This window comes from Otolemur garnettii, unplaced genomic scaffold (genome assembly GCF_000181295.1).
Source record: "Otolemur garnettii isolate 467f Iridium unplaced genomic scaffold, OtoGar3 scaffold00088, whole genome shotgun sequence".
In the NCBI taxonomy this organism is placed as follows: Eukaryota; Metazoa; Chordata; class Mammalia; order Primates; family Galagidae; genus Otolemur; species Otolemur garnettii.
In genome coordinates, this window is record NW_003852483.1 from 7970180 (window position 1) to 7998162 (window position 27983).

Sequence of the window (27983 nt, forward strand, 5' to 3'; positions counted from 1 at the left end):
TCCAGTAGACGTCTAGAGTTTAGCTAGAAGTCTTGGCTACGATACAAACAGTGATGGAAAACACATGAGCAGTAACAAGTTTTAATCTTGCTCCTCAGTACTAACATGGACTAATCTGTGGAAGCAGTTTATTCCAGTATCACCCAGGGTGCAGCTACACCAGGGGCTGTATAGAAGGGTGTTTTTTCTTTTAAATGTAATACCTCCACATCTTTTCTTCTTAAATAGTGCTGACAACATTTACATTATAGATAAGTAGTACATGGTGGACAAATTCTACTTTCAAGAGGACTACTCTCTTCTGACAGGTATGTTTCATGTACCAGTGTATAAACTATTTTACAGTCAATACTAAGACATATTAATGTTATTAATAAATGCTTATAAGTAATATGGTCAAGTTCAAAGCTAATCTCCACAATTTCTTAATCAGCATGAAAATATAAAACTAAATATATACCTGAACTTATTGTATTATGTCTTAAAATGAATTTATTTTAAATATATGACTTTTTTATAGCTAAGTGAAAACTTATCATTATACTTTACTATAAATGTTAACATGATTGACTTTAAAAATCATTTAAGTAAGCATCTTGCATGTTCTTTTAGAAAAATAACATTACTGTATTAATTAATGATAATGAAGTTTGGGGATATCACAGGTATATTACATAGAACAGTAAATATTTCTTTCAATATGATATTTTCTAATGCATTTTAAAAATTGTGAATTATACTAATGTCATTTTTACTTATACACTGAATATCCCTATTTTTCCTTGATAAGTGCCTTCTTTATTCTTATTTAAGGAAATGGCACTAAACAGTTAAAGTGGAAATCTATATAATTCCAAGAAAGAATACTTACCTGCAATAGTTTAACCAGTTCTGTACTCAACATGAAAGATTAGGAACTGCTTTTCACAGCATCCTCACAGTCAGAATTTAACACAAAGATTTCCTTTGTCCCCTTCAAAGTGAATTTTTGATTAAATCTTACATGAAAAAAATCAAACAATGTATTTGATATTTTACTCCCTAATTATCTAAATAGAGCATAGCATTCTTCCATGTTAATTATTTAGAGGTAGGGCAGTCAATAAACATTGGCCACATGGTATAGAGACTGAGTCATAAAGAACCTGAAGGGTTTATATTTCTCTAAAATAAAGTGTTTTTTTTTCATCCCACCAAGAATCACTAAGTTGTAGAAAAAACAAAGAAAGAGGTGGAGAGAGGGAGTGGGGGAGAGAAAGGGGAGGGAAAGGGAAAGGAGAGAGAGAGAGAGTGAGAGAGATCACAAGCCCACACACATAAAAATAACCTGATGTTTTTAGTTTGATTTTGGCAATAAGCAATATATAGTAGTGGAAAGGAAAGGATATCCAGTCTTCTGTTACAACTAATTACTATACAAAAGATGAATATTCTGATACTTGATCTGAGGTTTGAAACAAAATAGATTAACTTTATAAGCACAAGTCTTTTTTTTTTTTTTTTTTGAGACAGAGCCTCAAGCTGTCCCCCTGGGTAGAGTGCCGTGGCTTCACTGCTCACAGCAATCTCCAACTCCTGGGCTCAAGCGAGTCTCCTGCCTCAGCCTCCAAAGTAGCTGGGACCACAGGCGCCCGCCACAACGCCCGGCTATTTTTTGGTTGCAGCCATTATTGTTGTTTGGCCGGCCGGGCTGGGGATTCGAACCCGCCACCTTAGGTGTATGTGGCTGGCGCCTTAGCCACTGGAGCCACAGGCGCCGAGCCACAAGCACAAGTCTTAAGGCACTATAGGAAATATCAGAAAAACAGAGAGATAGGAGAGGTGAGGTTTTTTTTTTTTTAAGACAATAGCTAGGTTGCTACATACATGGAAAAACTGATGAAGGATAAAATTAGTATAAAAAGAAGAGCAGCCAGAAGTTCTTTAATTAGAATGCTATGTATACCCCTGAGGTAAAATTGATTATTTAAGGAAAATGTTGCCTTTAAAAGTATCCATGAACAAATAAATGGTAGCTGAAGTTTCTAAATGCATGCTTGAATTTTTAACTGATTCAAGGCTGTGCCTTGATTACAGTTAAACTTAGTTTGGATTCCTTCTGTGAGACGTGCAGAGCATGTTATACCACATTTATATACTTAGATCTACTACTGGAACCTGTGAACTCACAGGCATATTTAAGCCAAAGTGAAAAGTTGCCAAGCAGGCCTTTAAATGTGAGATTTAAAAGCACAGTGACTTATTTACCTAGTAATAGTGTCTGAAAGGAAATACCATTTCACTTAGACAAACTTTCCATTCTAAGTTTGTGGACCGGTTAAGTGGAAAAAAAGAAGTTTATATACTGCTTAGCTATACTTCCAGCCCTGCTAAGAACTCTTTTGAGAACCTACCCAAACCTCCACACCTAGTCCTTTCTTTGCAGGTAAAAGTCTGTTTGTTGTTTAGAATCATGAGTTCATTTAGAGGCGGCTGTGCAGTTTGGTGGAAAGCACAATCAACAGGAGTGAGGAAGCCTTCAGCTCTACCACTTCTAGTGAGCTTTCCATGCCCCAAGTCTCAGCTTCCTCCTCTGAAAAAAAAAAAAGGACCCTGGGGAGAAAGTCTCAAAGGCCTCTCTTAGCTCTAAACAGTCATGATTTATTAGTACAAGCAGTAGCACTAGAATAATACTTCAAATAGTATTCTGATTAAGAGAAACTTGAAACCAAAACCAAAGCTTGCCATGAGTAGAAAACACTGGCAAAACTGGTCTGAATTAGGGAAATATTGAGTCTTCCTGAGAACAAGATATAAATATTTTTAAAGGTTCTAAAAATAGCACAATCTAAGTGCTGCCAAAACTCATAAAATAGAGCTTGAACCATACAAACTAAAAGTCACATCATTTTAAATAAGAGATAATATTCTCTATATTCTTTCTGAATAATAGGAAAAAATACCCGTATACAGTATTCCTTCCCAGACATTCCAATAACTTTTGATTAGTTAAACAGTTGCACAACTAGAGTAGGGAGAGGTTTAGGACCTATAACCACTTGCACTTATCAAGGTTGGGGACGAGACCTAGCAACATCAGATGAAGAGTATAAATGAATTCCTCATGGAATCAAGGTTGGCCTGTTTTCTTTGCAAGCAACTAGGATAAGAGAATACAGCAATATTAGGAGATATATATATACACACATATATATATATATATATATTTTTTTTAGTCTTTCACTTTGTCACCCTCAGTAGAGTGCTGAGGCCTCACAGCAACCTCAAACTCTTGAGCTAAAGTGATTTTCTTGCTTCAGCCTTCTGAGTAGCTGGAACTACAGGCGCCCAGCATAATGGCTGCCTATTTTTAGAGACAAGGTCTCACTTTTGCTCAGGCTGGTCTCGAACTTCTGAGCTCAGGCAATCCACCTGCCTGGGCCTCCCAGAATACTGGGATTATAGGTGTGAGCCACCATTCCTGGCCTTCAATATAAAGATGTTTCTAACAGTGATAGATATGCAACAGTGGAAGATGATGCCTTGAGGGGCTATGTTCCCTATGAGTCCTCTCCCTGCAGCTATTCAAGAGTAGATATGCTCCCTGGTCCCAAATGTTCTGGAACCTTTACCACAAGGATGATTTACAACTACCTGACATTCCTGCTTCCAGAGGTCTCCATCTCTCACTCATCAAGAAAGAGCCCAACTACTGTATACAGGTGGCTGCCTCTGTGCTCAGCAACTAGAATGCTTCTAAATGATACAGATTAACACTGTTGCCTAAAACTAGCAGGCAGAAGTCTTAATTTCTTTTTCTTTTTTTGAGACAGAGTCTCGCTCTGTTGCCCTGGGCAGAGTGCCTTGGAGTCATCACAGCTCACAGCAACCTTGAACTCTTGAGCTCAAACTTGCCTAAGCTTCCTAAGTAGCTGGGACTACAGGTACCCGCCACAATGCCTGGCTGATTTTTCTATTTTTTTTTTTTTTTTAGTACAGATGGCTCTTGCTTTTGCTCAGGCTGATCTTGAACTCCTGAGCCGATCTTAACTTCCCAGAGTGCTACTGTTACAGGTGTGAGTCATCATGTCTGGCCCCGGAACTCTCAATTTCATATTTCCATTTTACCTCAGTTTTAATTAAAGGTAGAGAGGGTCTCATGTGACTTAGTCTAAGAAAGAAGAGCAAAAAAGGGAGGGGGGCCCTGGCTGATGCCACAAGTGGGCTGGTCAGCACTCGAGGGAGGAATGTGGAAAAAAGGCAAGCCCACCACCCTTCTGCTTCCCCCATTCTGTGCCCTGTATGCCTTCTTATCCTCTGAGCTCCCAATTTCTGTTCCTCACACCTGACTGTGTTCCGTCTCCTAAACATAACCTCAACCCAGCACAGGTAGTGGCAGTGGGTAGGATTCTCCTGACTGACATGAGGCTTAAGGAATCTGAGTAACCAGGATGTGGTGTGCAAAGGAGTGGAGGCCAGTCCTCATTCCTCTGCCAGGCCACAGGAACAGCAAGATGTGTTCTTGGCACCCTGCTTTGGATCTCTAACACATTCCTGTTAGAGTTTTTTTTAAGTTCCATAGCTTTCTTAGTTTTGTGTTTCAGGTATATTATGTGTTAAATAGATTTTTCTGGTTTAGACTGGGAAACTAAAGTTTTTATTAACTCAAAGTTTCTATAAGAAAAGACAAACAAAAACAACCAACTTTAGAGATAACTTCATCAAATTCTTCATTTACTATAGTTCAGAGAAATGAGGTTATGCCTCAAGAAATTGTGAATCCCAAAATAATTTCCCATGTAGGTGTTTTTGCTTAACTTTTGGGTAACAATAGATAAGAACAGTATATATGGGAAACCTTTAATTCTACTAATCGTGAAATCACTCTAATGCTACAGAAGTATTAGGAAAAGAAAAGTTATGTAGGACCGAAGCAAAGAAAATTCTGTTGGCATGTTGATATTTAAAGTATTTTTAAAGTAAATAATTAAAAAAAACATGACAAGAAAAAATTGTTTCACTCATAATCCCATTATCCCTTTATGTAATGTCAATCTTTTTTCATATGTATGTATATTTTTATAGATGTCTTTAGATCTACTAATCTTAAACAAACTGAGAGTTATGGATAGACAGACTATGGTAAAGAATTTTACTTTCAAAGCTCTGGGGACCACACATCTAGCATTAAAACCAAATACTACCTACTCCATGAGTCACAGTGTATTCAGTTGTCTATTTACTGCTTATTAATCTTGACATTTTATTTTTTAGTTTTTCTATCAATACACCTGAATTCAAAGGTTAACTTAAAAATAATCCCATATTTACTTGACAGTAGTTGATTAGGAATTGTGGGTTTTTTGAGCAGGGAAGTGTGGGAGAGAAGAGGATGGAGAAGGATATGTGCTTGACTCCAACAGATTCAGCTTCTTGACAACAAGACACCATGCCTAGGGTATAGTGGGTGCTTGGTAAATTTCTATTGAATAGCTCTTGCAACCTCAAAGATAAGCCCTCAAATGACAGTGTAATTCTATAGCTTCTCGTTGCCAAGGTCAGAGAAGGTCAAGAGCAGAGATGTTCATGTAGGAGACAGAGCTGTAAACATTAAAAGAATAAACATTAAAGAATAAACTGGAATCAGGGACCAGCTTGGACTTAGCTAACATCCAAGAGTTGAATTTCCTAGGGAATGAGAATTTTAGAGGTGGAGGCAAAATTGGTAATCAAGCATCACAGAAGCCAGGAACCACACAGAAGCCTGAGGTCAAAAGACATAATGGGTCATAGTTAGACGGGCAGCCAAGAAACAGAGAAGTTGTGCCAGTGACAACATAACGATGAAAACAAAGCCCTGGCGATCTTCACCGGGACCCCATGCCAGGATTCCCAGAATGATCAGAGTATGAAATATCAATCTGCCTGCCAGCAGGAATGCCCCATGGCTGCTAAGGCACAGTAGTTAGCTCAGCTGTGATTCTCACCCAGAGCTATCCAACAGAAGCCATTGGGCCCTTTCTTGCCAGCACAGACTCTCACTCTGCATAAATCTGCCTTCTGAATCCAAGCTGTATACGTGCCCATTTTTGAATAGATGTATACAGGATAGCAATTTATAGATTGGTTGGACAGGAAGCAATGACAGAGTGTGCCTGTGAAGATGCTAGATTTCTGGATAAAAGAACTCAGTGCCCCCTGCATGGGCTGTAGCAGAAGGTGGACCAGAATAGGGAACTGGGACTGATCAGTCTCAGTGGCTCCATATATATTTGGTAGGTGATATAGGGGAAGTTGTTCAAGTTCTTTGTGCCTCATTTCCTCTTTTTTTAAATGTGAGGGACAAATCTAGAATAAGCTCTGAGTTGACATTTCCACAAAATAGAGTACAGATGGGTGGCTAGGGCTGGTTTTTAAATGGAATTCAGAATAGGATTATTAAAATATAGAAAGCTTTTGCCATTCTCAGATCTGTCCTGTAATCTTCTTCCTAGAATAATCGAGTGTGGATCCTCACAAGAATACCACACATACCTGACTGGTCTCATCCAGCTACCCTGTGGGCAAATGTTCATGTCACCAATTAGATTTTTTGAGCATACAAGGAATTAAATATTGTAATTATCAGGTTAATAACTAATGACAGTAGGCCATTCTAATCTTCCTCATGATTAAAAAAGACATACCATATATAAATGATATTTTAAAATAATTTCTGATTCCTAAGTATAGGAAAAAGTAAGCCCATAGAGAGATGCTAAAAAGTTGTTTTTTGGGTTCTGGAAAATTGTAACCATGTAGGATTTGGGGCAGGTAGGTCTTCTTGAGCCTGGACTGACCCTGACTGACTCTGGAAGACTCCTGCAGCTCAGTCTCTGGCACTCAGGCAACGCAGGGGTGCTACTGGATGACAATGGCTGAGAGATGTTTTATGCAGTCCTCTGCTGTGGCAGTGACTGGATAGCCTCCTGCCAGAACTCAGACTCATCACTAATGTGCATCTCTAGGATACATCTGTTTTGGATGATTTCGAATGTTTTTAATTTTTGAAATTTTCTAAGAATGTACACATTTCACAAGTAGTAGTTAAGAAACTATGATATGTAAATACTACTGGGAAAATACCAGTCATCAGATGGCAAAGAATTATGCTCTGAAGATTCTTATTTGTACATTCCAATTTTGTGTAAGTTTTAAAAAATATAACTGAAGGCCAGGCATGTTGGCTCATACCTGTCATCCTAGCACTCTGGAAGGCTGAGGTGGGAAGATTGCTTGAGCTTAGGAGTTTCAATAGCTTGAGGAAGAATGAGACACTGTCTTTACTAAAAAACCAGAAAAATCAGCCAGGTGTAGGCTGGGTGCAGTGGCTCACGCCTGTAATCCTAGCACTCTGGGAGGCCAAGGTGGGTGGATTGCCTGAGCTCACAGGTTCAAGACCCGACTGAGCCAGAGTGAGACATGGTCTCTAAAAATAGCTGGCATTGTGGCGGGCACCTGTAGTTCCCACTACTTGGGAAGCTGAGGCAAGGGAATCACTTGAGCACCAGAGTTTGAGGTTGCTGTGAGCTATGATGCCACAGCACTCTACTGAGGGTGACAAAGTTAGACTCTGTCAAAAAAAATAAAATTAGCGAGGTATCATGGCAGGTGCCTGTAGTCCCAGCTACATGGGAGACTGAGGCAGGAGGATCACTTGAATTCAAGAGTGTAAAGTTGCCGTGAGCTATCCTGATGCCTGGGCAACAGAGCAAGAGTTTATCCTAATAGGAAAATAAAAAATAAATAAATAAATAAAAATGCAGCTAAAAATAACTTAGCCCTACCCCAAACTAACAAACAAAACTCTATGGAAAGATGACTAAGAAAGAATAGTCTAGATATCAGATGGTTTGGATCATGTATGTATTAAATAACAAAACAGATTAAAAGGAAAAAGATCCCAATGACAATATGGAAAAAGTGACTATGAGAGTTAGATTGAAGAGGATAAAGAGAAATCACTTAAGTAAAACCTCAGATGTTGTCTAAAGTGATGCTGAAGATATTCCTTTGAAAGGGGTGATGATATTAAGGCAATGGAAAGATGTTGAGAACAGAGTTAGATATGATAATCTGTTTTCACTTTTAACAACATATATTATGGGCTCAGTGCCTGTAGCTCAGTGGTTAGGGGGCCAGCCACATGCACTGGAGTGGGCCGGTTTGAATCCACCCTGGCCTGCCAAACAACAATGACAATTACAACCAAAAAACAGCCGGGCGTAGTGGCGGGCACCTGTAGTCCCAGCTACTTGGGAGGCTGAGGCAAGAGAATTGCTTAAGCTCAAGAGTTTGAGGTTGCTGAGAGCTGAGACACCACAGCACTCTACCAAGGGAGACATAGTGAGACTCTGTTTCGAAAAAAAAAAAAAAAAGAAGAAAACAAACCCATATATATGGTTGGCTGTTGTGGTGGGCAACCTGTAGTTCCAGCTACTTGGGAGGCTGGGGCAAGAGGATCACTTGAGCTCCAAGAGTTTGAGGTTGCTGTGAGCTATGATGTCACAGCACTCTATCAAGGGTGACAAAGGGAGACTTTGTCTCGAAAAAATAAAATAAAATAAAAATGAATAAAATAAAAACATTTATTAGTTTTCTACTTATAAAAGTAATACTCATGGCTCATAATAAAAATTACAGAAAAAACAAAAGACACAGTCATTTATGGTTTTACCACTCAGAGTTTATCATCAATCAGGTATATTTCTGACAGGTTTTGTTTGTGAGTGTAAATATACTATGTATGGATATTTTATATTTGCTTTTTTATTCACAAAAATAATATATTTTAAAATATTTTTGCAAACATTTTGTTGATTCCAAAATATTTCACAAAATAAATATACCCTATTTTACTATTCCCCTTTAACCATTAGAAGTATTAATATTTTTGTTGTTATAAGTTATTCTGTGATGAGCATCTTTCTACAGCTTACAATTATTTCTCAAGACTAGCAGATATTTTATATCTGATAAAACAGATATTTTTAAAGTTCTCAATGCACATTGCTGAACTGCTTTCCGAAAAGTTTTTATAAATTTATTCTTACATTAGCTAGCAGTGGTTAAGAATGCCATTTCATTGTATCTTTCCAGCACTGAACAATATATAGATGTAGGAATTACATCTGTTTAAACTTTAACTTAATAGTCAATGTCTATTTAGTTCTAGATTAGTCCTCTACACTAAGACGAAATGAAGGAATATATACTCCTACTATTCCTGGCTTTGTGCTCCGCCAAACCCTTCCTTAGCCCTTCACATATAACACTGAAGAATGTGATGCTGAAGGATATGGAAGACACAGATGACGACGACGATGATGATGATGACAACAACTCTCTTTTTCCAACAAGAGAGCCAAGAAGCCCCTTTTTCCCGTTTGATCTGTATCCAACCTGTCCTTTTGGATGTCAGTGCTACTCCCGAGTTGTACATTGTTCTGATCTGGGTAAGAAAACATAAATCCACTTTGTTTTGAAGAATAATGCTATTCTGACAAAATTAAAAGGATGGGAAAAGTCCTCATTGCCATTTCAAAAGTCATCTAATTGACTGTGAAAGATTTTTTTCATTTAAATTTTAAGGTGGTAAGTATAGCAAACATGTATGTCCAAACTTATTTTAAAATTTCAGAAAATCAGTCACAATAGAAATTTTATATATATAATATTTCTTTCTCTTCCCCAATTAAATCAAAACACTTCCTTTTAATACCCTTCGGAGGGAATGAATATCATTGCAGTTTCATCATAAGAGTGTTAGCAGATAGACAATGTACTTTTCAGTAAAATCCTATGATAACAAAATAAGTTGTGTCCAGAACAATGAAATGGGTTATAGAGAATTTGTGAAATCTCTAATCTATACATTTTAAAGATCATGCTCTATTTGTTTTGAATGATTTGGGTTTACAACTGCTTAGAAATGAGGTGATTGAACTAAGTATCTTTAAAATTTATAATTCTCTGTTGAGTACTTTATTTCTTTAATACTTTTAATGAAGGAGCACTCAAGAGTGCACTCATGCCCTGTTGAGGGAGGAGATGTGATAGGAATATATTAAGAGTTGTCTTCAGCTATTTTGAAAAGAAGAGACAGCTGAGACCTGCCCTACTATGGAGGCCAAGGCTGTGGCATACAACTCCCATTCTGGGGCTGTTATGGCCCTAATGGGCCACTTCATGATTCTATATAAGAAGTTGTCTCTAAAAGCTTTAGACTTATTTCCTACTGCCATAACATTCATGTCGAGAGTCAAAGTTTATTATAATCCACTCTAGAAATTTTATTTTTTGAGACAGTCTCGTTTTGTTGTCCTTGGTGGAGTGCTGTATGTCATCATAGCTCATAGCAACCTCAAACTCCTGGGCTCCAGTGATCCTTTAGCCTCATCCTCTGCAATAGGTACTGGACTACAAGCACATGCCAAAATGCCCGGCTAGTTTTAGAGATGGGGTCTCTCTCTTGCTCAGGCTGGTCTTGAACTCCTCATCCCAGGCAATCTACCCGCCTCAGTCTCCCAGAGTGCTGTGATTACAAGTGTGAGCCGCTGTGCCCAGCTCACTCTATAGACTTTAATAAAGTTTGTCATTACCTGAAAAAATGAGAGAAGTAACAAAAAGCATCCAAAAAGGGGGAAGACTGGCCAGGCGCAGTGGCTCATACCCATAATTCTAGCACTCTGAGAGGCCAAGGTGGGAGGATGGCTTGAGCTTTGTAGTTGGAGACTAGCTTAAGCAAGAGTAAGACCCTGTCTCTTCTAAAAATAGGAAAAAAAAAAAAAATTAGCCAGGCACTGTGGTGGGCCCTTGTAGTCTCAACTACTTCGGTGTCTGAATCAAGAGGGTCACTTGAGCCCAGTAATTTGAGGTTGGTGTGAGCTATGATGCCACAAGACTTTAGCCTTGTGCATCAGAGCAAAACTGTTTCCAAAAAAAAAAAAAAAATAGAATAAAATAAAATAAAAGGGAGAGACCAATGTAAGTTGGAGTTACTGGGAAGGACTAATGGAATAGATAGGCAAGGAAAAAAATGAGTTTTAAGTTTTACCTTTAGGCATTCTCCTGAGAAAGAGACAAAAAGCTCTAAGTATCATTTCAGAAAACTAGTCTGGAAGTACATGCAAAATGACTGTGGAAAGAGCACCAGAAACGAGAAATGCAGAAGTGGAGACAGATCCTGGGTGTGAGAAGAGATTAGAGTTAGGGAACATTAGAATGGACTATCATTACTAAGCTGCATCCCAGACAAGAAAAAGCACTATCTACCATCAGTTGGCAGAGTGAGTACATATCAATGCACTTTGTAAGTCAAAAATCAGGATAAAAGTATATGCATTTGCTTCATCCTCACTGGATGTAAGCTGGGTTAATTCTGGGTAAGATTAAACTTCATTTTCTAAAACCAAAATAATCTTCTGATAATAGCAAAAGGAAAAAAAAGCCAAATAAAACTAAAATAATCTATGTTTAAAAGATGCATAATTACTATTCTAACAAACAAAACTACCATTCTAGTTTGCTAAGTCATCATGTTACCTCCTTTTTCCTCTTCCCACATATGGTTAAATTTCTTAAAAGAGTGTCAATTTTAAAGTATGGAGGAGAAGAGTACACAGAACTATAGAGTAGTATGTTGATTCTGAAATATTTAGAAATTCAATCCCTCAATTTGTGGCTATCAGATACACTATGACTCTTTAGGAGTAAGGATGGTTCTATCAAAAGTGTACTAATATCTGCAATTCACTTTAAAATGCATTAAAAAATGAATTGAATTGGTGGATGGGCTTTAAATATAGTATTAATAAAATGCTGATGGTAGAAATCAGATAGTATGAATTAATTTTCAATGTAAAATTCTTTCAGTGTTTTAAACATTTTCATAATAAGGCGGCCCCAGGGTCAAGCAGAACTGTTGTATGGTATGTCCAATAATAAGCAGAAGGTGGCCATATTCCACCTAAGGAATAAAGGTTGGCCATCTAGGGAAAGGAAAAAAGTACGGAAGAAATATATCACATACTGCTCCTGATAATTTTCTGCTCATCTTTGTCTTTTAGTCACTTAATTAGGAAGTGTGCAGCTAAGATGACATTCTTAAAATATTACTATAGCTGTAAGGAGAAATTTTGACTAAAAATAGTATAACTTCAAAGTATGGCACATGGCTGGAAAAGAGGAGCCACATAACTCTGAATGCACTAATACTATGGGTGATGAATTATATCTCACATTTAGATGCTAATGGAGAGTTAAGTATGATTAAGAACTTGTAAATCAGACTGGATTCTGTGGCTCATGCCTGTAATCCTAGCACTCAGGCAGGTGGATTGCCTGAGCTCACGGGTTCAAGACCAGCCTGAGCAAGAGGGAGACTCTGTCTCTAAAAATAGCTGGGCATTTTAGGACCATAGTTGGTGGGCAACTATAGTCCCAGCTACTCGGGAGGTTGAGGCAAGAGGATCGCTTGAGCCCAGGAGTTTGAGGTTGCTGTGAGCTAGGACACCAGGCACTCTATCAAGGGTGACAAAGTGAAACTCCATCTCAAAAAGAAAAAAAAAATCTTTTAAATCAAAGAATTACAACTAATTAAAGGAGCTTATCACTTAAAGCAGCAGTTCTCAACCTATGGGTCATGACCCACAGGAACTGTATTAAAGGGCTATGGCATCAAGAAGGTTGAGAACCACTAACCTAAAGTTTTTATAATTGTACCTGTAATTTATCTGTTTTCTAAGTACTACTTTCTACATGTTAAGGCTTTTTAAAATGATCAAAACCCACATACTTCAATTTAGTACTACGATAGCCTGAAAATTTGCAAAGAAACTAAAATTCCTCAGCCAGAAGTCTATCACCAGAAGCTGCACATCAGCTGTTGGACATCTCCTAACTAATAGTCATTAGGGCAACCCATCCCAACTTACCCTCATTTATTTCACCTTGAAGCAGATGAATGGTGACAGCTAAACAGAGCTAGACACCTTGCTAAAGTAAGTTATATGAAAGGTCCTGAGGCCTTTCCAAAAAATGATTTTATTATCTGTTAAAACTGTTCTCTGTGATTTAATGATAATCATAGATTTTTAAAAACATATGTTTCTACCATATTAGCAATGTCATCTTCAGCATGATTCTCTACTAATGTTTATTTCTTTCTCAGGTTTGACCTCAGTCCCAAGCAACATTCCATTTGATACGCGAATGGTTGACCTTCAAAACAATAAAATTAAGGAAATCAAAGAAAACGATTTTAAAGGACTTACTTCACTTTATGTAAGAATAAATGCTCATATTTTCCAATATTTAAGTGAAAATCTATATAACTGCCAAAATGATTCATTATATTGTGTCAGTGTAAATAAGTCTTACTTTTCTGTGTGTAAATTACAGAAATACCTATATTCAGCACCTCTCTAGCAAATTAAAACTTATAGATTTAATTTGATCAATAATTTCATTCAACTAACATTTATTAAATAATAACCAGGTAAAAAAGACAATGGGCTAAGAGTTTAATGTCATCTCCAGGTAAGGTATAGCACTAAGAGAATAAGGTAGAAAATACTTCTCTTAGTGCTATAAATACCATAACTACACTAGACTCTTGTTGTCATGCAGGCCTGGCTCTGTTCTTGTACCTGAGAGATGTGGGGTCACTTTGCCTCCCTGATATCTTGGAGTCAGTACAACAGAACCTGCTGACCCATCCCTATCTCTCTCTGTCACCAGAGACTGAAAACATGCATGCTGATCATGTCAGAGGTTGAATGAGGGACACACAATCTTCACATTAAGTCTATATGGCAAGGAGATGAGTCAGCGGAGCCTGGGTCAGCCTCTCTGCAAAACTCAGCTTTTAGAAGAAACACAATGGATTCCACCAATGATCCACCTAGTCTACCCCACCAACTTCAGGGCAAGAAACTCTTGGAAAAAACAAAGCCATTATTCTACAAGCAGAAGTTGGAAGTTGGAAATATAGTCTATGAATGCTTCTACCACTTCTCCAACCCACATTCAGCTTAGATAACCACAAGAACGATAATTAATAGCACATTTAATACTAGAAACATAAAAAGCTTTTGTCTATCATCATTTTATTACATTTTAGGAGTATTCCAGAGACTAAGTTCACATGTACTCCTGTTATTCATTGGGAAATAAGAATCTGAAAGGTATCAGAAGTTTTTTTTTAGGCCTCCTTATTTTGTTTTTAGTCAACTTTTATATGGCATTGTGTTTAAGGGAGTGTTACATTTTAGCGGCTTGTTTGGTGTTTAGGTTCTTACACAAAGGATGATATAGTCAGAGAATAAGCAAGGTCACAGAACACAGACTTCCTAGCTCACTTCCAGACATTATTAATAACACATTTGTTGTGAATCATTGTTCTACTTCTGAAAGACTATGCTTTTCTCATCTTCTGTCCTTACACTATTTGTTAGTGATGAACTCAGGACTTTCTGACAGCCAAGCCAGCACCATAGAGAACACTTTAACTGGATCTGCCAGCTCACTATGCCCACAGCACTGGGCAGCACTTAATAGTGCTGCATAACAACTATTATGCTGTTTTGTATTACTTGTCCTTCTTTTTATATGGCTCTAACAACTACATAGTTCTTGCCTATGGTCACCCAACAAATAAGTGTCAGAGCAGCCCTGCCCCAAAGTGAACATTGTATGTGTTGGATAACCACAGGCAAGTGACTTTTCTTCGCTGTGCCCATTTCCTCATCACTGAAAGGAAAGTAATAATTTCTGCTATATGAAGTCAACTGAGAGGCCCAGGCCCAGGGACTCATACCAGTAACTCTAGCACTCTGGAAAGGCTGGGGCAGGTGGATCATCTGAGGAGTGTGAGTTTGAGACCAGCATGAATGAGAGTGAGACACCATCTCTACTAAAAATAGAAAAACTAGCCTGGCATAGTGACCGTCGCCTATAATCTCAACAACTCAGGAGGCTGAGACAAGCGGCTAGCTTGAGTCCAGGAGTTTGAAGTTACTGTGAACTATGATGATGCTACAGCACTCTATCTAAGGCAGAAGAATGAGACTCTGTCTCAAAAAAAAAAAAAAAAAAAAAGTCAACTGAAGGTTCACAAACCATCTTTGTGACTCATGTTGTTAAATACCCCCCCCCCCCAATTTTTCAGTATAACCAAAAAGAGAAGAGAACACACTTTTAGCTGGCATCCTGCACTCAAAAAGCAGTGTTTACATTTCTAGTTGGTAACAAAATGTAGTTTCACCTCTTCTCCTAGGCTTGACCTTTCTCAAGTGAAACTTTTGATACTAATGACGTATCTGGAAGGGGAGTTAAAAAAAGGGAAACAAAGGTCTGACAGTGACCAAGTAGACATGAGGATAAAGGGAGTTTACTGAGTGGTCAAAGAATGTATATTTCTGCCATGAAAAGATAACAACATTAGTAATACCAGCAAGACATTATGCTGTAAATGAGACTGAGGACAAAATTCATAAAAGGAATGAGTCTACAGCTGCTTCTTGAGAGTTAGATGACCTGGATTAGTAGAGAGAAACACAAAGGTCCTGAAGAAGCTTAGTGATCTATCATCAATTCTGGTGAGCACTGAAAATTCTGCAGTCTGGCAATGAGAAAAGAACTGAGCTATATGCATTTTACGGGCCTTTAGTCTGGGAAAAATACTAAACTTCTGTAAACATAAAAGAAGTGAAGTTTTCAAAATAGACAATATCATGCATGTCATATTTGGCATGTACCAAACATAATTTTGTAGAGCAAATAAACTTTAAGATAAAGATAATACCAGTGGTCTCCTCCATGAAGAGAAATAAGCGGTTGGGTAGAGGCTGAAGCCTCAACCCTGTGCACATATTACCTATTCAAAGATTATGAAAAGATGAGCTTATACTTAAACTAAAGGCACAACATCACATATTGAAGCCGTTCACTGGTTGGGCACGGTGGCTTACACCTTTAATCCTAGCACTTTGAGAGGCTGAGGCAGGAAGATTACTTAAGCCCGGGAGTTTAAGACCAGCCTGAGCAACAGCAAGACTCCACCTCTACAAAAGATAGAGAAATTAGAATTGGCCAGTTGTGGTAGGAAATGACTATAGTTCTAGCTACTTTGGAGGCTGAGGCAATAAGATTGTTTGAGCCTAGGAGTTTGAAGTTGCAGTGAGCTGTGATGACACCACTACACTCTAGCCCAGGTGCCAAAGTGAGATTCTGTCTCAAAAACAAAAAATAAAACAAAACAAACAAAAAAAGGCTTTTTGCTGTTCTAACTCAGTAGTAGTTTTTTTTTTTTGGAGACAGAGTCTTAAGCTGTTGCACTGGGTAGAGTGTTGTTGCATCACAATTCACAGCAACCTCAAACTCTTGGGCTCATGCGATTCTCTTGCCTCAGCCTCCCAAGTAGCTGGAACTGTAGGCACCCACCACAATGACCAGTTTTTTGTTGTTGTTGTTTTTGTTGTGGTTGTCATTGTTTTAGCTGGCCTAGGCTGGGTTCAAACCCACCAGCCTCAGTGTATGTGGTCAGCGCCCTACCACTGAGCTACAGGTGCTGCCCAGTAATTACTTTTTTAAGCTTAGATTGGACAGGAAAATTTTTTATACATTTGATCCTGTATGCCAATGACATAAATGTTATTGATTTTCATGACTGATTAATCATTGTAAAATATCAGTAAGCCAAATCCACTTCATAATGGTGTATAATTTTCTATGCTTTATCCAGGCTCTGATTCTGAACAACAACAAGCTAACAAAGATTCACCCAAAAACCTTTCTAACCACAAAGAAGTTGCGCAGGCTATATTTGTCTCACAATCAACTAACTGAAATACCACTGAATCTTCCCAAATCATTAGCAGAGCTCAGAATTCATGATAATAAAGTCAAGAAAATACAAAAGGACACATTCAAAGGAATGAATGCTTTACATGTTTTGGGTAAGTTTTTCACATGAATGGGACATCTTGAAATTATAATCCACAAGCAGATATAGAAAACTTTATCATCGTTATTAACTTTTAAGAATAATTTGAAAAATTAATTTTTGAATCTACTAATAATAATCCTTAAAGCCATTTATAATTCATTCAAAATGCCAAACAAAATTCATAGCACTTAAAGAAAATACGGCTTTTGTAATACTGTCTCTCTCTCTCTCTCTTTCAAGAGTCTCTTAGAAACAACTAGTATAGTTTCTGTTTTCTGACTAACCCTAATTAGTAAAATCTATATTATTCTTTCTTCATTTAAAGGTAGTATTTTTAATGTATTATGTGAACTACTCAAATATAATATACAAAATTAATCCAGATATTATTTGGAATGGATCCTAAACTCTTCTAATTCACATAATAAAAAAGTTTGGGTAAGAAAGTACAAATGAGATAACAAACATTTTGAACTATATGAAGGATGATCTTTTTTTCTGATGTGATATTATTAATAATATAACAAAATTTATCATGCTTATGATTGGAGAAGTGTGATGTCATTATTGACAAAGCAAAATAGTGAACTCATTATATATTCCAGCTTATATAATGCAAAGCAGTATTTTTCAGAAGGGAAAATACATAGAAACAGATATATTGAGTGAAAAATGAGCCTGAAAGGTATTTACACTTCTTGAATATTCTTGAGATATGTTTCTCTGCATTGTGAACTTCCTTTGTAATACAACCAATAGGTATTAAATTATGTTATTTTCCTCACAGAAATGAGTGCAAACCCTCTTGATAATAATGGGATAGAGCCAGGGGCTTTTGAAGGGGTGACAGTGTTCCACATCAGAATCGCAGAAGCAAAACTGACTTCAGTTCCTAAAGGTTTGTATTTACTTCATTAAAGACAGAGTATTTTTTAAATTGCTATCTTTCAATGACTATCAAATGTAATAGTGTAAGCTGTACAGTATATAAATGTGGAGGACACACTGCAACTGGTACTTCTTGTACTTGTCCTGGTCAGCATAGTATGAAATTTAGCACTTCACTTAAATACACATAAAGTACCATAGGTAGTGTTTTTCTTTCCTCACAGAATTAAACCATAATCTTCTTTTCCCCAGAAAGAATAAACACTAAGAAGCAATAAACTTTTTATTTTCCTCTTCTTTTTCTTTCTTTTTTTTTTTTTTTTTTTTGAGACGGAGCCTCAAGCTATCCCCCTGGGTAGAGTGCCATGGCATCATGTTCACAGCAACCTCCAACTCCTGGGCTCACGCGAGTCTCCTGCCTCAGCCTCCCAAGGAGCTGGGACCACAGGCGCCCACCACAATGCCCGGCCATTTTTTGGTTGCAGCCATCATTGTTGTTTGGCGGGCCCGGGCTGGGGATTCGAACCCGCCACCTTAGGTGTATGTGGCTGGCGCCCTAGCTGCTTGAGCCACAGGTGCCGAGCCTATTTTCCTTTTCTTTCCCAACATTTACTAATCTATACCTGTTATTTTGTGAAGTACCTATTAAAGGTAGACAATTCTGTGGAAAAGAAAGCAGAAAAAGACGGATGGGGCCAGAGACCCTGTCGTCACTGGTGTAGCCACAGTTCCAGGTAAAGCCTTGAGGCCAGACCCACCAGCCCCTGCCTCTAGTTAAGAACACAAGGTCCACTGTAGGCAAGGCATTCTCAACCCACCTTCCTTCAAGGAAGATTAATGCACCCATACAGAGATCGCTTTGAGGATCTGCCCTCTCATGACATAATGACTACCAGGATAAGCACTGAGCTCTTTAACATGGTTTCATGTAATCTAAGGCTGCCCCCTCAAAGTAAAATGCTCTTCTAAGTTTACTAGAAGACCAGTTTCCCAACCTGTTATTTCTAAGCTCCCTGTCTCATAATCAATTAGGTAGGAATGCCTTTCTTAGAACTCATGCTTGAAGTCTTGCTTTCCTTGTCCCTGACAAGGGGGTGCTTGGTCAATCTCTCTCTCTCAGGAGACCCTTGGTCAATCTCTCTCTCTGCTTTGATGAGTAATGGAGTGAGAAATAACCCCATTGATTAGCAACATATTTTCTTTTCTTTTTCTATTTCAGATTAATGAGAGGGTACAAACAACCAAATCACAATTTTTTAATGTGTTAGGTAGAGTCCATCTAGTGGTTATGTATCCACCGGTAAAAGCAACAACTACATCATAACCCTCTTCTCTACTACTCACTTAACACAGGAGATTAACAAAACAAGCATAAACAGATAATTTAAAAGACACATCAAGGTTATTATCATTAATCAAGTTGTGACTTCTCACTTAGGTGAAAGATCATTTAAAAGTAAAAGAGGGCAGGCTCGGTGCCATAGCACAGTGGTTACCATGCCAGCCACATACACCAAAGCTGGTGGGTTCGAACCTGGCCCAGGACAGCTAAACAACAATGACAACTGCAACAAAAAATAGCCAGGCGTTGTGGTAGGCACCTGTAGTCCCAGCTACTTGGGAGGCTGAGGCAAGAGAATAGCTTAACACCAAGAGTTTGAGGTTGCTCCGAGCTGTGACATCACAGCACTCTACCAAGGGTGACATAGTGATATTCTGTCTCAAAAAAAAAAAAAAAGTAAAAGGGGGCAGACAGATTTTCTATCCAGGAAAAGAAACGTCAGTATAATTCAGAATTACATAAAGAAAGACCACTTTATTGAAAGAAGTGGCTATTTTTCTACAAGAAACATATTTACTTTACCATTTTTAAAAAATACAAACTTTATGTAATAAATTAAACATATAAAATCCCTTTCATATCGTAGACGATCCAGTAAAGGAGAGTCAGGGCAAGGAAAGGAATGATGGTAGAGGGAGGAGAGGAGGTAAGAACTAAAGGATAGGAGGAGGGAACTGCTAGTCCAGACTACCTCTCTCCTACTACATGGCCGTTCTTCATGTTCACACCAGCAGTCTTTTCTATACTGCAAAACATTCTCATTGCAATTCTCTGCAAATTTCTAAGAATATCTTTAGTAATATAAATTGAAATCAAACCCCTCAATTTGCATAACTACTCCTTTGAGATTTCTTTGAGATTCAGAAGCCAGTTAAGTTTTTTATTTTTACAACTTACTCACTGAAATATGAAGGCTGACTGCCGACATGCCATAGTTCAGTTTTACCACTGTGGCAGGACGAAATGATGCAGCAGTCCTAAGGGTCCTTACCTGACCCAACAAGTTAACAGGAACACAGTAAGAAAATGCCTTCCTTCCTGTCCATCTGGGAAATTCTACTGCATAAAGGTATTAAGGAGAGGGGAGACCTGTTTGAAGACAAGGTGGGAATAGAAATACCAATATAAAAGTGTGCTAGCAGTTGGTTACTGAGCTTCTGCCAAATTCACACTACTGCTTATTTATCCTTTATTATTCTCTCTGATCACCTACTTACCTCATGTCATAGGGGGATACAACAGTCTCCACAAATTCCACAAACCCTCTTCCAGAGATTTTTCTCTTTTTTTTGACTTTTTACAACCTACTCTCAAATAGACTGGCTCACTATACTATTTTTTGAGTGATTTTTGTATGTACAGTTGATATGCTTAATTATTTACAGAATACAAGGCCTTTGAAGACAAAACCCTTGTCTTACATACTAGAGGGACCACATAGTAATTCCATAAATATAATTACTCTCAATCAGAATTCAAGAAATTAGAATCCTAGCACTCTGAGAGGCCAAGGTGAGCGGATTGCCCAAGCTCACTAGTTTGAGACCAGTCTCAGCCAGAGCAAGACCCTATCTTCAAAAATAGCTGGGTGTTGTGGCAGGTACCTGTAGTCCCAGCTACCTGGGAGGCTGGCTGAGGCAAGAGAATCACTCAAGCCCAAGAGTTTGAGGTTACTGTGAACTGTGATGCCATAGCACTCTATTGAGAGTGACAAAGTGAGACTCTGTTTCAAAAAAAGAAAAAGAAATTAGAACCCTCTTAGTTTGTAAGAATTATTTATGGCTGGGTGTGGTGGATCACGTCTGCAATCCTAGCACTCTGGGAGGCCGAGGTGGATGGATAGCTTGAGTTCACGAGTTCAAAACCAGCCAGAGCAAAAAAGTAAGACCCTGTCTACTAAAAAATAAAACAAAACTAACAAACAAACAAAAAACTGAGGCAAGAAGATCACTTGAACCCAAGAGTAGGAGGTTGCCGTGAACTATGTTGCCATAGAACTTTGCCTAGGGTGACAGCTTGAGACCGTCTCAAAAAAAAAAAAAAATTATTTATTAGCTCCTCAGTTTATTTACTTTTAAAATAAAAAGCAGATTTTGTTATCAAAATAAATTCAGCCATGAGGACTGTTGCTATTCATGAGGATGTTTCAATTACATTCCTAAGTCTTTATCACTAATATAGGAAGAAAATGTTTCAGTAAGAGTTGAAAAAAGAAGAACCTTTGGTTGACATATAATGTGTGTATTCTGTATATAGGCGTAACAAAATAAAGTCTGACTGAATCTCTGTTCAATCCCTTTCATTCCAGCTTGAGTGTATCTCAGGAGAGGTAGGGTCAGGATACGTCCTTATAAGAAGAGAAAGGAAGAACATTCGTTCCCTGGGAGCCTGCTATGTGCCAGCGCACTGCAGATTGGCTTCTTAATTTATACAAAAACCACTACTAATTGAAAGAATAAATATTGCAATAAACTGAACATATCAAATAGTGTAAAAGTCCATTTGTTTATAATGATGCTTTTTATTTGATTTTTTTTTTTTACTGTTTGGGATTTATTGAGGGTACAAAGAATTAGGTTACACTGATTCTATTTGTTAGATAAATATAATGATGTTTTTTAAAAGAACCCTTAACTGGTCACCTCTGGATATTATACTAATTCATTAACTGAAGAATCAAGTTTGATGCCTTTTCTATAAAAACTATCTTATAAAGTAAGTGAAGATTAATAAGGGAAAATTCTGAAGACTTCTAGCTAAGAAATCCATAAAGAATGATAAAAATCAGAAAATCACCATTTACCAATTCCTAATGAGGTGTTGATCTAGGTAGCAATCGTGGATGGAAGCTAAGACTATCAGATCTATCTGTATAGCATCTGATTTCACCTCAGGATCTGACTACCAGCTCATAAGAAATGAGAAGTTAGAAGATTCTGATAAGTGACACCCTATGGAAGCTGTCAGCCAATCCATAAAATGAGTGTCTCAAATATATCAACATAGAAACAAATCAGTAGACATGAGAGAAAAAAAGGAGGAAATATATATTATACAAGAAGATATTTCAAAAGACCTAAGAACCAAATGTATTCTGTAAACTCTATTTGGATTCTGACTTGAAAAAAATCAACTGTAAAATGATATATTTGCGATATTGATATACATACAACTGGGAGAACTGAATATTAGATAGCAAAGAATCATTGTCAATTTTGTTATATGTGACCTTAACACTGTGGTTATATATATACAAAAAAAGATTATCTTATTAGAGACATCTCATGAAGAATGTATGGGTGAAACAACATTATATATGGCATTTGATTTTAAATACTACAGTAAAGAATAAAAGAGACTTGGCTCAGCGCCTATAGCTCAGTGGGTAGGGTGCCAGCCACATACATGGAGGATGGCAGGTTCGAACCCAGCCTAGGCCTGCTAAAACAATGACAACTACAACAACAAAAAAAAATAGCTGGGCATTGTGGTGAGTGCCTGTGGTCCCAGCTACTTGGGAGGCTGAGGCAAGAGAATTGCTTGAGCCCAAGAGTTGGAGGTTGCTGTGAGCTGTGATGCCATAGCACTCTACCCAGGACGACAGCTTGAGACTCTGTTTCAAAAGAAAAAAAAACAAGAAGTTACCAAAAAAAATTACCTAAGTCTGAAATTTGAAAAGTAAATGAATAGTCAATGAGACTTGCTTTTTACTTGATTTAACATCCATCTTTCTTTCTTATTAGGTTTACCATCAACTTTACTAGAGCTTCATTTAGATTTTAATAAAATTGCAACTGTGGAACAAGAGGATTTTAAACGATACAAAGAACTGCAAAGGTAAAAGTTCCCCAAATCTTAATTTAGAAGTGGTAGTCCATAGTATTAGGATGTCAATGAAACTTTTTGGAGAATATATATAGGTACTGTTGTCGAGATCATCACTGTTGCAACCAGAGAGTTTGAAGGGCAAAGTAGAGAAAACTACTATTATTACTGTCTATGCTAATAGGAGAGGCAAAACAAGTAGAAAGAGGAAAAGGACACTTTTCAAATTTCCCTTTTGTTGAATTTAGGTTAAAGAATTTTCTGACAATGGGAGGCGAAGGTGATTTCATATGGAAATAGGTTATTAAATAAAGCCGTGACATAAAAATAAGACAGGTTTAAATTCTAACTAAGTTGCAATGTTTTCAGCTAACTCTATCACACCTACATTTGCATAAGAGTTGATGCATTTTATATCATTTTTAGGTTGGGCCTAGGAAATAACAGAATCACAGATATTGAAAATGGAAGTCTCGCTAACATCCCACGTGTGAGAGAAATACATCTGGAAAACAATAAACTTAAAAAAATCCCTTCAGGATTACCAGAGTTGAAATACCTCCAGGTAAAACATTTTACTTGTATTTGGTAGATATTAGACATTTCCTATAGTTTTTATAGGTTACTTTAGGATATCTCAAGTAAGACCAAGCAAGTGCAAGGGTAATTCAAATATGATGACTCTCCAGGTTGCATGAGATGTTTTTTTGTAGAGACAGAGTCTTATTTTATCACCCTCGGTAGAGTGCTGTGAAGTCACAGGTCACAGCAACCTCCAACTCCTTGGGCTAAGGTGATTCTTTTGCCTCAGCCTCCCGAGTAGCTGGGACTACAGGCGCCCACCACAACGCCCGGCTATTTTTTTGTTGCAGTTTGGCTGGGGCTGGGTTTGAAGCTACCACCCTCAGTATATGGAGCTGGCGCCCTACCCCCTGCATAAACCACTGAACCACAGGCGCACATCCCCTGCATGAGGTGTTTTATGAAGTAGGAGAGCTTTAAGAGACTGATTTCCATATAGACGACATCTAAAATCTCAGGATCCATTTCCACTTTCCTGTTTCTTTTGTTGAAATGACTGAGGCCGCTATGGCAAAACTTCTGAGATAGCTAATTTTTCAGGTTTCTAGAGAGAAACCTGGGAGTAGCTACAGAGAGGCAGGAATAGTCAGAACACTGAATAGAATCATTTGCCCCTTTACTCTGGAAACTTATCGCCAGGCAGAGCAAGAGGATTGGGCTCCAGGTATTTTCATTGTCAGTGTGTTGTTAGAAGTACATATGATTTTTAAAATATTCCAACCAGAATGCTATATGTAACTAACCAAAAGTTCCTATTTAGAGCATTATGAGTTCAAAGTTTTGAGACAGAGTCTTTCCATGTCACCCTGGGTAGAGTGCTGTGGTGCCATAGAAGTTGGGACTGCAGGCTCCCACTATAAACACCAGCTAGTTTTTTTTTTTTTTTGCACTTTTTGGCCAGGGCTGGGTTTGAACCCACCAATTCCGGCATATGGAGCCAGTGCCCTACTCCTTTGAGCCACAGGTGCTGCCCCTAGCTAGCTTTTTTGTTTGTTTGTTTTAAGACAAGAGTCTTTATTGCCTTAGGTAGAGTGCCTGCTCACCGTAGCCTCAAACTCTTGGGCTCAAGTGATTCTCTTGCCTCAGCCTCTGAGTAGCTGGCACTACAGGCACTCGCCATAACACCTGGCTATGTTTAGAGATGGGGTGTCGCTCTGGCTCAGGCTGGTCTCAAACTCCTGAACTCAGGCAATCCACACACCACAGCCTTCCAGAGCACTAGGATTATAGACATGAGCCACTGTGCCCAGTCTAATCTAGCAACTTTTAATAGGGTATTATAGGGGTCACAGATTCCTTGGAGAATCTGATAAACCTATAGAACCTCCCAAGAGCAAAAACCCTCTTCTTTCAAGAAACAAACAATACACTAAGAACAAAACTGGGCATTAAGCCACCTCGCTCCTAGATTTATTTCTGATCTATCTTTAAAATGAATGTGCTATAGGCAGGAACTAATTGCAAGGTAACAACTTTCAGTTTGACTTTTTCAAATGCTGCATCTGGATGTCTATTTAGACAGTGAGTACTGCCTAAATCTGTCCTCTCTCAATCTGTCTATCTCTGATCTCATTTTTGCCTAATTTGCTCCACAGCTCTGATTCCAATTTCCAGTCCCTCTTAAATCTACCTATACCTTGCTAGTATATTTTTAATGAACAGGATTATAACACGTAGAGAGAAGAACACAAGTCACAGTGCACAATTCAATAAATGTCCACATACTTTTACACACTGATGTCCAGCACATTTTCATTCCCTGAAATGTGTGAGGTCAGAGTTACAGTAAACTATACCTTGCGCTGATAGTGAGCAGTCAGTTACAGGAATCGAACACCAAAATTTTAATATTTTAGCAATGCCTAGAGATTTTTTTTTTAGAGACAGTGTCTCACTTTATCGCCCTCAGCAGAGTGCCATGGCATTATATCTCACAGCAACCCCCAGCTTCTGGGCTTAGGCAATTCTCTTGCCTCAGTCTCCTGAGTAGCTGGGACTGCAGGTGCTCACCACAATGCCCAGCTATTTTGTTTTTTTGGCTGCGGCTGGGTTCAAACCCATCATCCTCGGAATATGGGGCCAGCACTCTACCCACTAAGCCATAGGCGCTAGCCAATGCCTAGAGTTTTCACGATTGCTCTAATGTGTCAGTCTTAGTAAGGTATAAAAGCAGGATTTAGAGATAACAGCAGCCAAAGAGGATATCCTAGTTTTACCAACAAAAGGCTCCTAATTTTTAATATGCTAAAATGCTGTCAGTTAAGTAGACTGCAAGTAGATTTCCCAGAATTTTCACTGTTGCCAAAAAAATCAGTGAAGGATTAGGATTGTTAAAGGGAATGAAAGACTACATTCACCATTCTTGCTGAATAATAATTTAATTTAAAAAGACATATTCATGCAGTGGCTCACACCTATAAACCCAGCACTTTGGGAGGCCGAGGTGGACGGACTGCCTGAACTCATGAATTCAAGACCAGCCTGAGCTAGAGTGAGACCCCATCTCTGGGCATTGTGGCAGGCGCCTGTAGTCCCAGCTACTTGGGAGGCTGAAGGAAGAGAATCACTTGAGCCCAAGAATTTGAGGTTACTGGCTCGGTGCCTATAGCTCAACTGGCTAAGGCGCCAGCCACGTACACCTAAGGTGGCGGGTTCGAATCCCCAGCCTGGACCCGCCAAAACAACAATGATGGCTGCAACCAAAAAAAAAATAGCCGGGCGTTGTGGCGGGCGCCTGTGGTCCCAGCTACTTGGGAGGGGGAGGCAGGAGACTCGCTTGAGCCCAGGAGTTGGAGGTTGTTGTGAGCTGTAATGCCATGGCACTCTACCCAGGGGGACAGCTTGAGGCTCTGTCTCAAAAAAAAAAAAAAAAAGATTTTGAGGTTACTGTGAGCTACTAACGCCAAGGCACTCTACTGGAGGCAAGAAAGTGAGACATTGTCTCAAAAAAAAAAAAAAAAAAGACATGTTCATAGCCTATAAAATTTTGTTTTATTCATTAGTATAAATAAAATTAAGTGATTTCAACTATTGATGCTGTATTACAAATATGCATTTAAGATGTTCATAGATTTTTTTCAACAGAACAACTTACAAAAAAGCAGTTCTACACTTCTCTCTTTTGGTCACAGAAAATGATAATAAATATTCATATTCATATTGTATGTGTAATTCTTACAGCATTGCTTCATTCTTATAGTCATTTCTAATACACTAGAAATGCATTTCTGTAAATATGACACTGAAGTAAAAGCATATATATGTATACATATGTGTGTGTGTGTGTATATGTATAAAATAATGGTCTAAGGCCTTGGCACAAGTCCTACTGTTCCTTTCTACCCCACCCAAAACACATGTATAACACATAAGTTTGAGTCGTTATAACAGGTATTTAACATGCGTAAGCCAGTACATTTACTTCAAGTGAAAATACATTCAAGCCAATGTAAAATAAACAAATGAATAAAACCACAAATGCTGACTATAAACAGAATTTTTCCTTTTACATTTATTGGGTATTTTTAATCTATTCTTTTTTCCTACCTCAACAGATAATCTTCCTTCATTCTAACTCAATTACAAAAGTGGGAGTGAATGACTTCTGTCCAACAGTGCCAAAGATGAAGAAATCTTTATACAGTGCGATAAGTTTATTCAACAACCCGGTGAAGTATTGGGAACTGCAACCTGCAGCATTTCGCTGTGTTTTAAGCAGAATGAGTGTTCAGCTTGCAAACTTCAGAAAGTAATTAATTAGTAATAAGTACTGTCCATTTAATATAAAATTCAAAAAATCTTACATTTGGAATACTTGAAGTCTATTAATAATGGTGGTATTATTCTCACAAGCAAAAATCTATTCTAACATGGTAAATCCATGACTTGTTTTATGACAAAAAATTTCAACATAATTTTGCCATTGATACATAAGGATTAAGAGAAACAAGCACTTATTGTTGTTTCTTTTTGCATATAAATAATTTTGCATAAATCTCATGCTTGACCATTCTTTTCTCAGTAAGAAAAAATGAGACATTAAGTATTTAGCACTTTGTTATCAAGCATATTAAAAAAAACTATTTCAAATGGAATGGTTAACTTAACAAAATTTGTGCTCTTTCATTTGTTGTCAGCAAAACAAAATTGACAAGAACAGTTATATAAAAAAGAGTACATTATACTATTTTTCCTTTCTTTAATAACTTGGGTAGTACTGTAACACTTCTAATCATGTGAAGTTTGATATAATCATATTGAAATTCTCATGTTTCAGAGCCTATCTTTTATGTTTAAAACTAATTTCTGGCTGGGTGTGGTGGCTCATGCCTGTAATCCCAGCAGTCCGGGAGGCTGAGGCATGAGGGTCACCCAGGAGTT

General features: G+C 38.0%; 2 protein-coding genes across 2 annotated transcripts in view; one reads left to right on the plus strand and one right to left on the minus strand.

Annotated features, from left to right (window-relative positions):
• The window catches only part of CENPP (centromere protein P), a 250447-nt gene that overhangs the window by 110723 nt on the left and 111741 nt on the right, over nucleotides 1–27983 (minus strand). The gene's annotated exons all lie outside the window — the stretch shown is intronic.
• On the plus strand, nucleotides 41–27910 carry ASPN (asporin). Its single transcript, XM_003795044.3, has 8 exons — nucleotides 41–308; nucleotides 9188–9473; nucleotides 13190–13302; nucleotides 16763–16976; nucleotides 17754–17864; nucleotides 22940–23033; nucleotides 23448–23586; nucleotides 27158–27910. Exons 2-8 carry the CDS (start codon nucleotides 9218–9220, stop codon nucleotides 27353–27355), a joined length of 1125 nt encoding a protein of 374 aa, XP_003795092.1. The 5' UTR covers nucleotides 41–308; nucleotides 9188–9217; the 3' UTR covers nucleotides 27356–27910.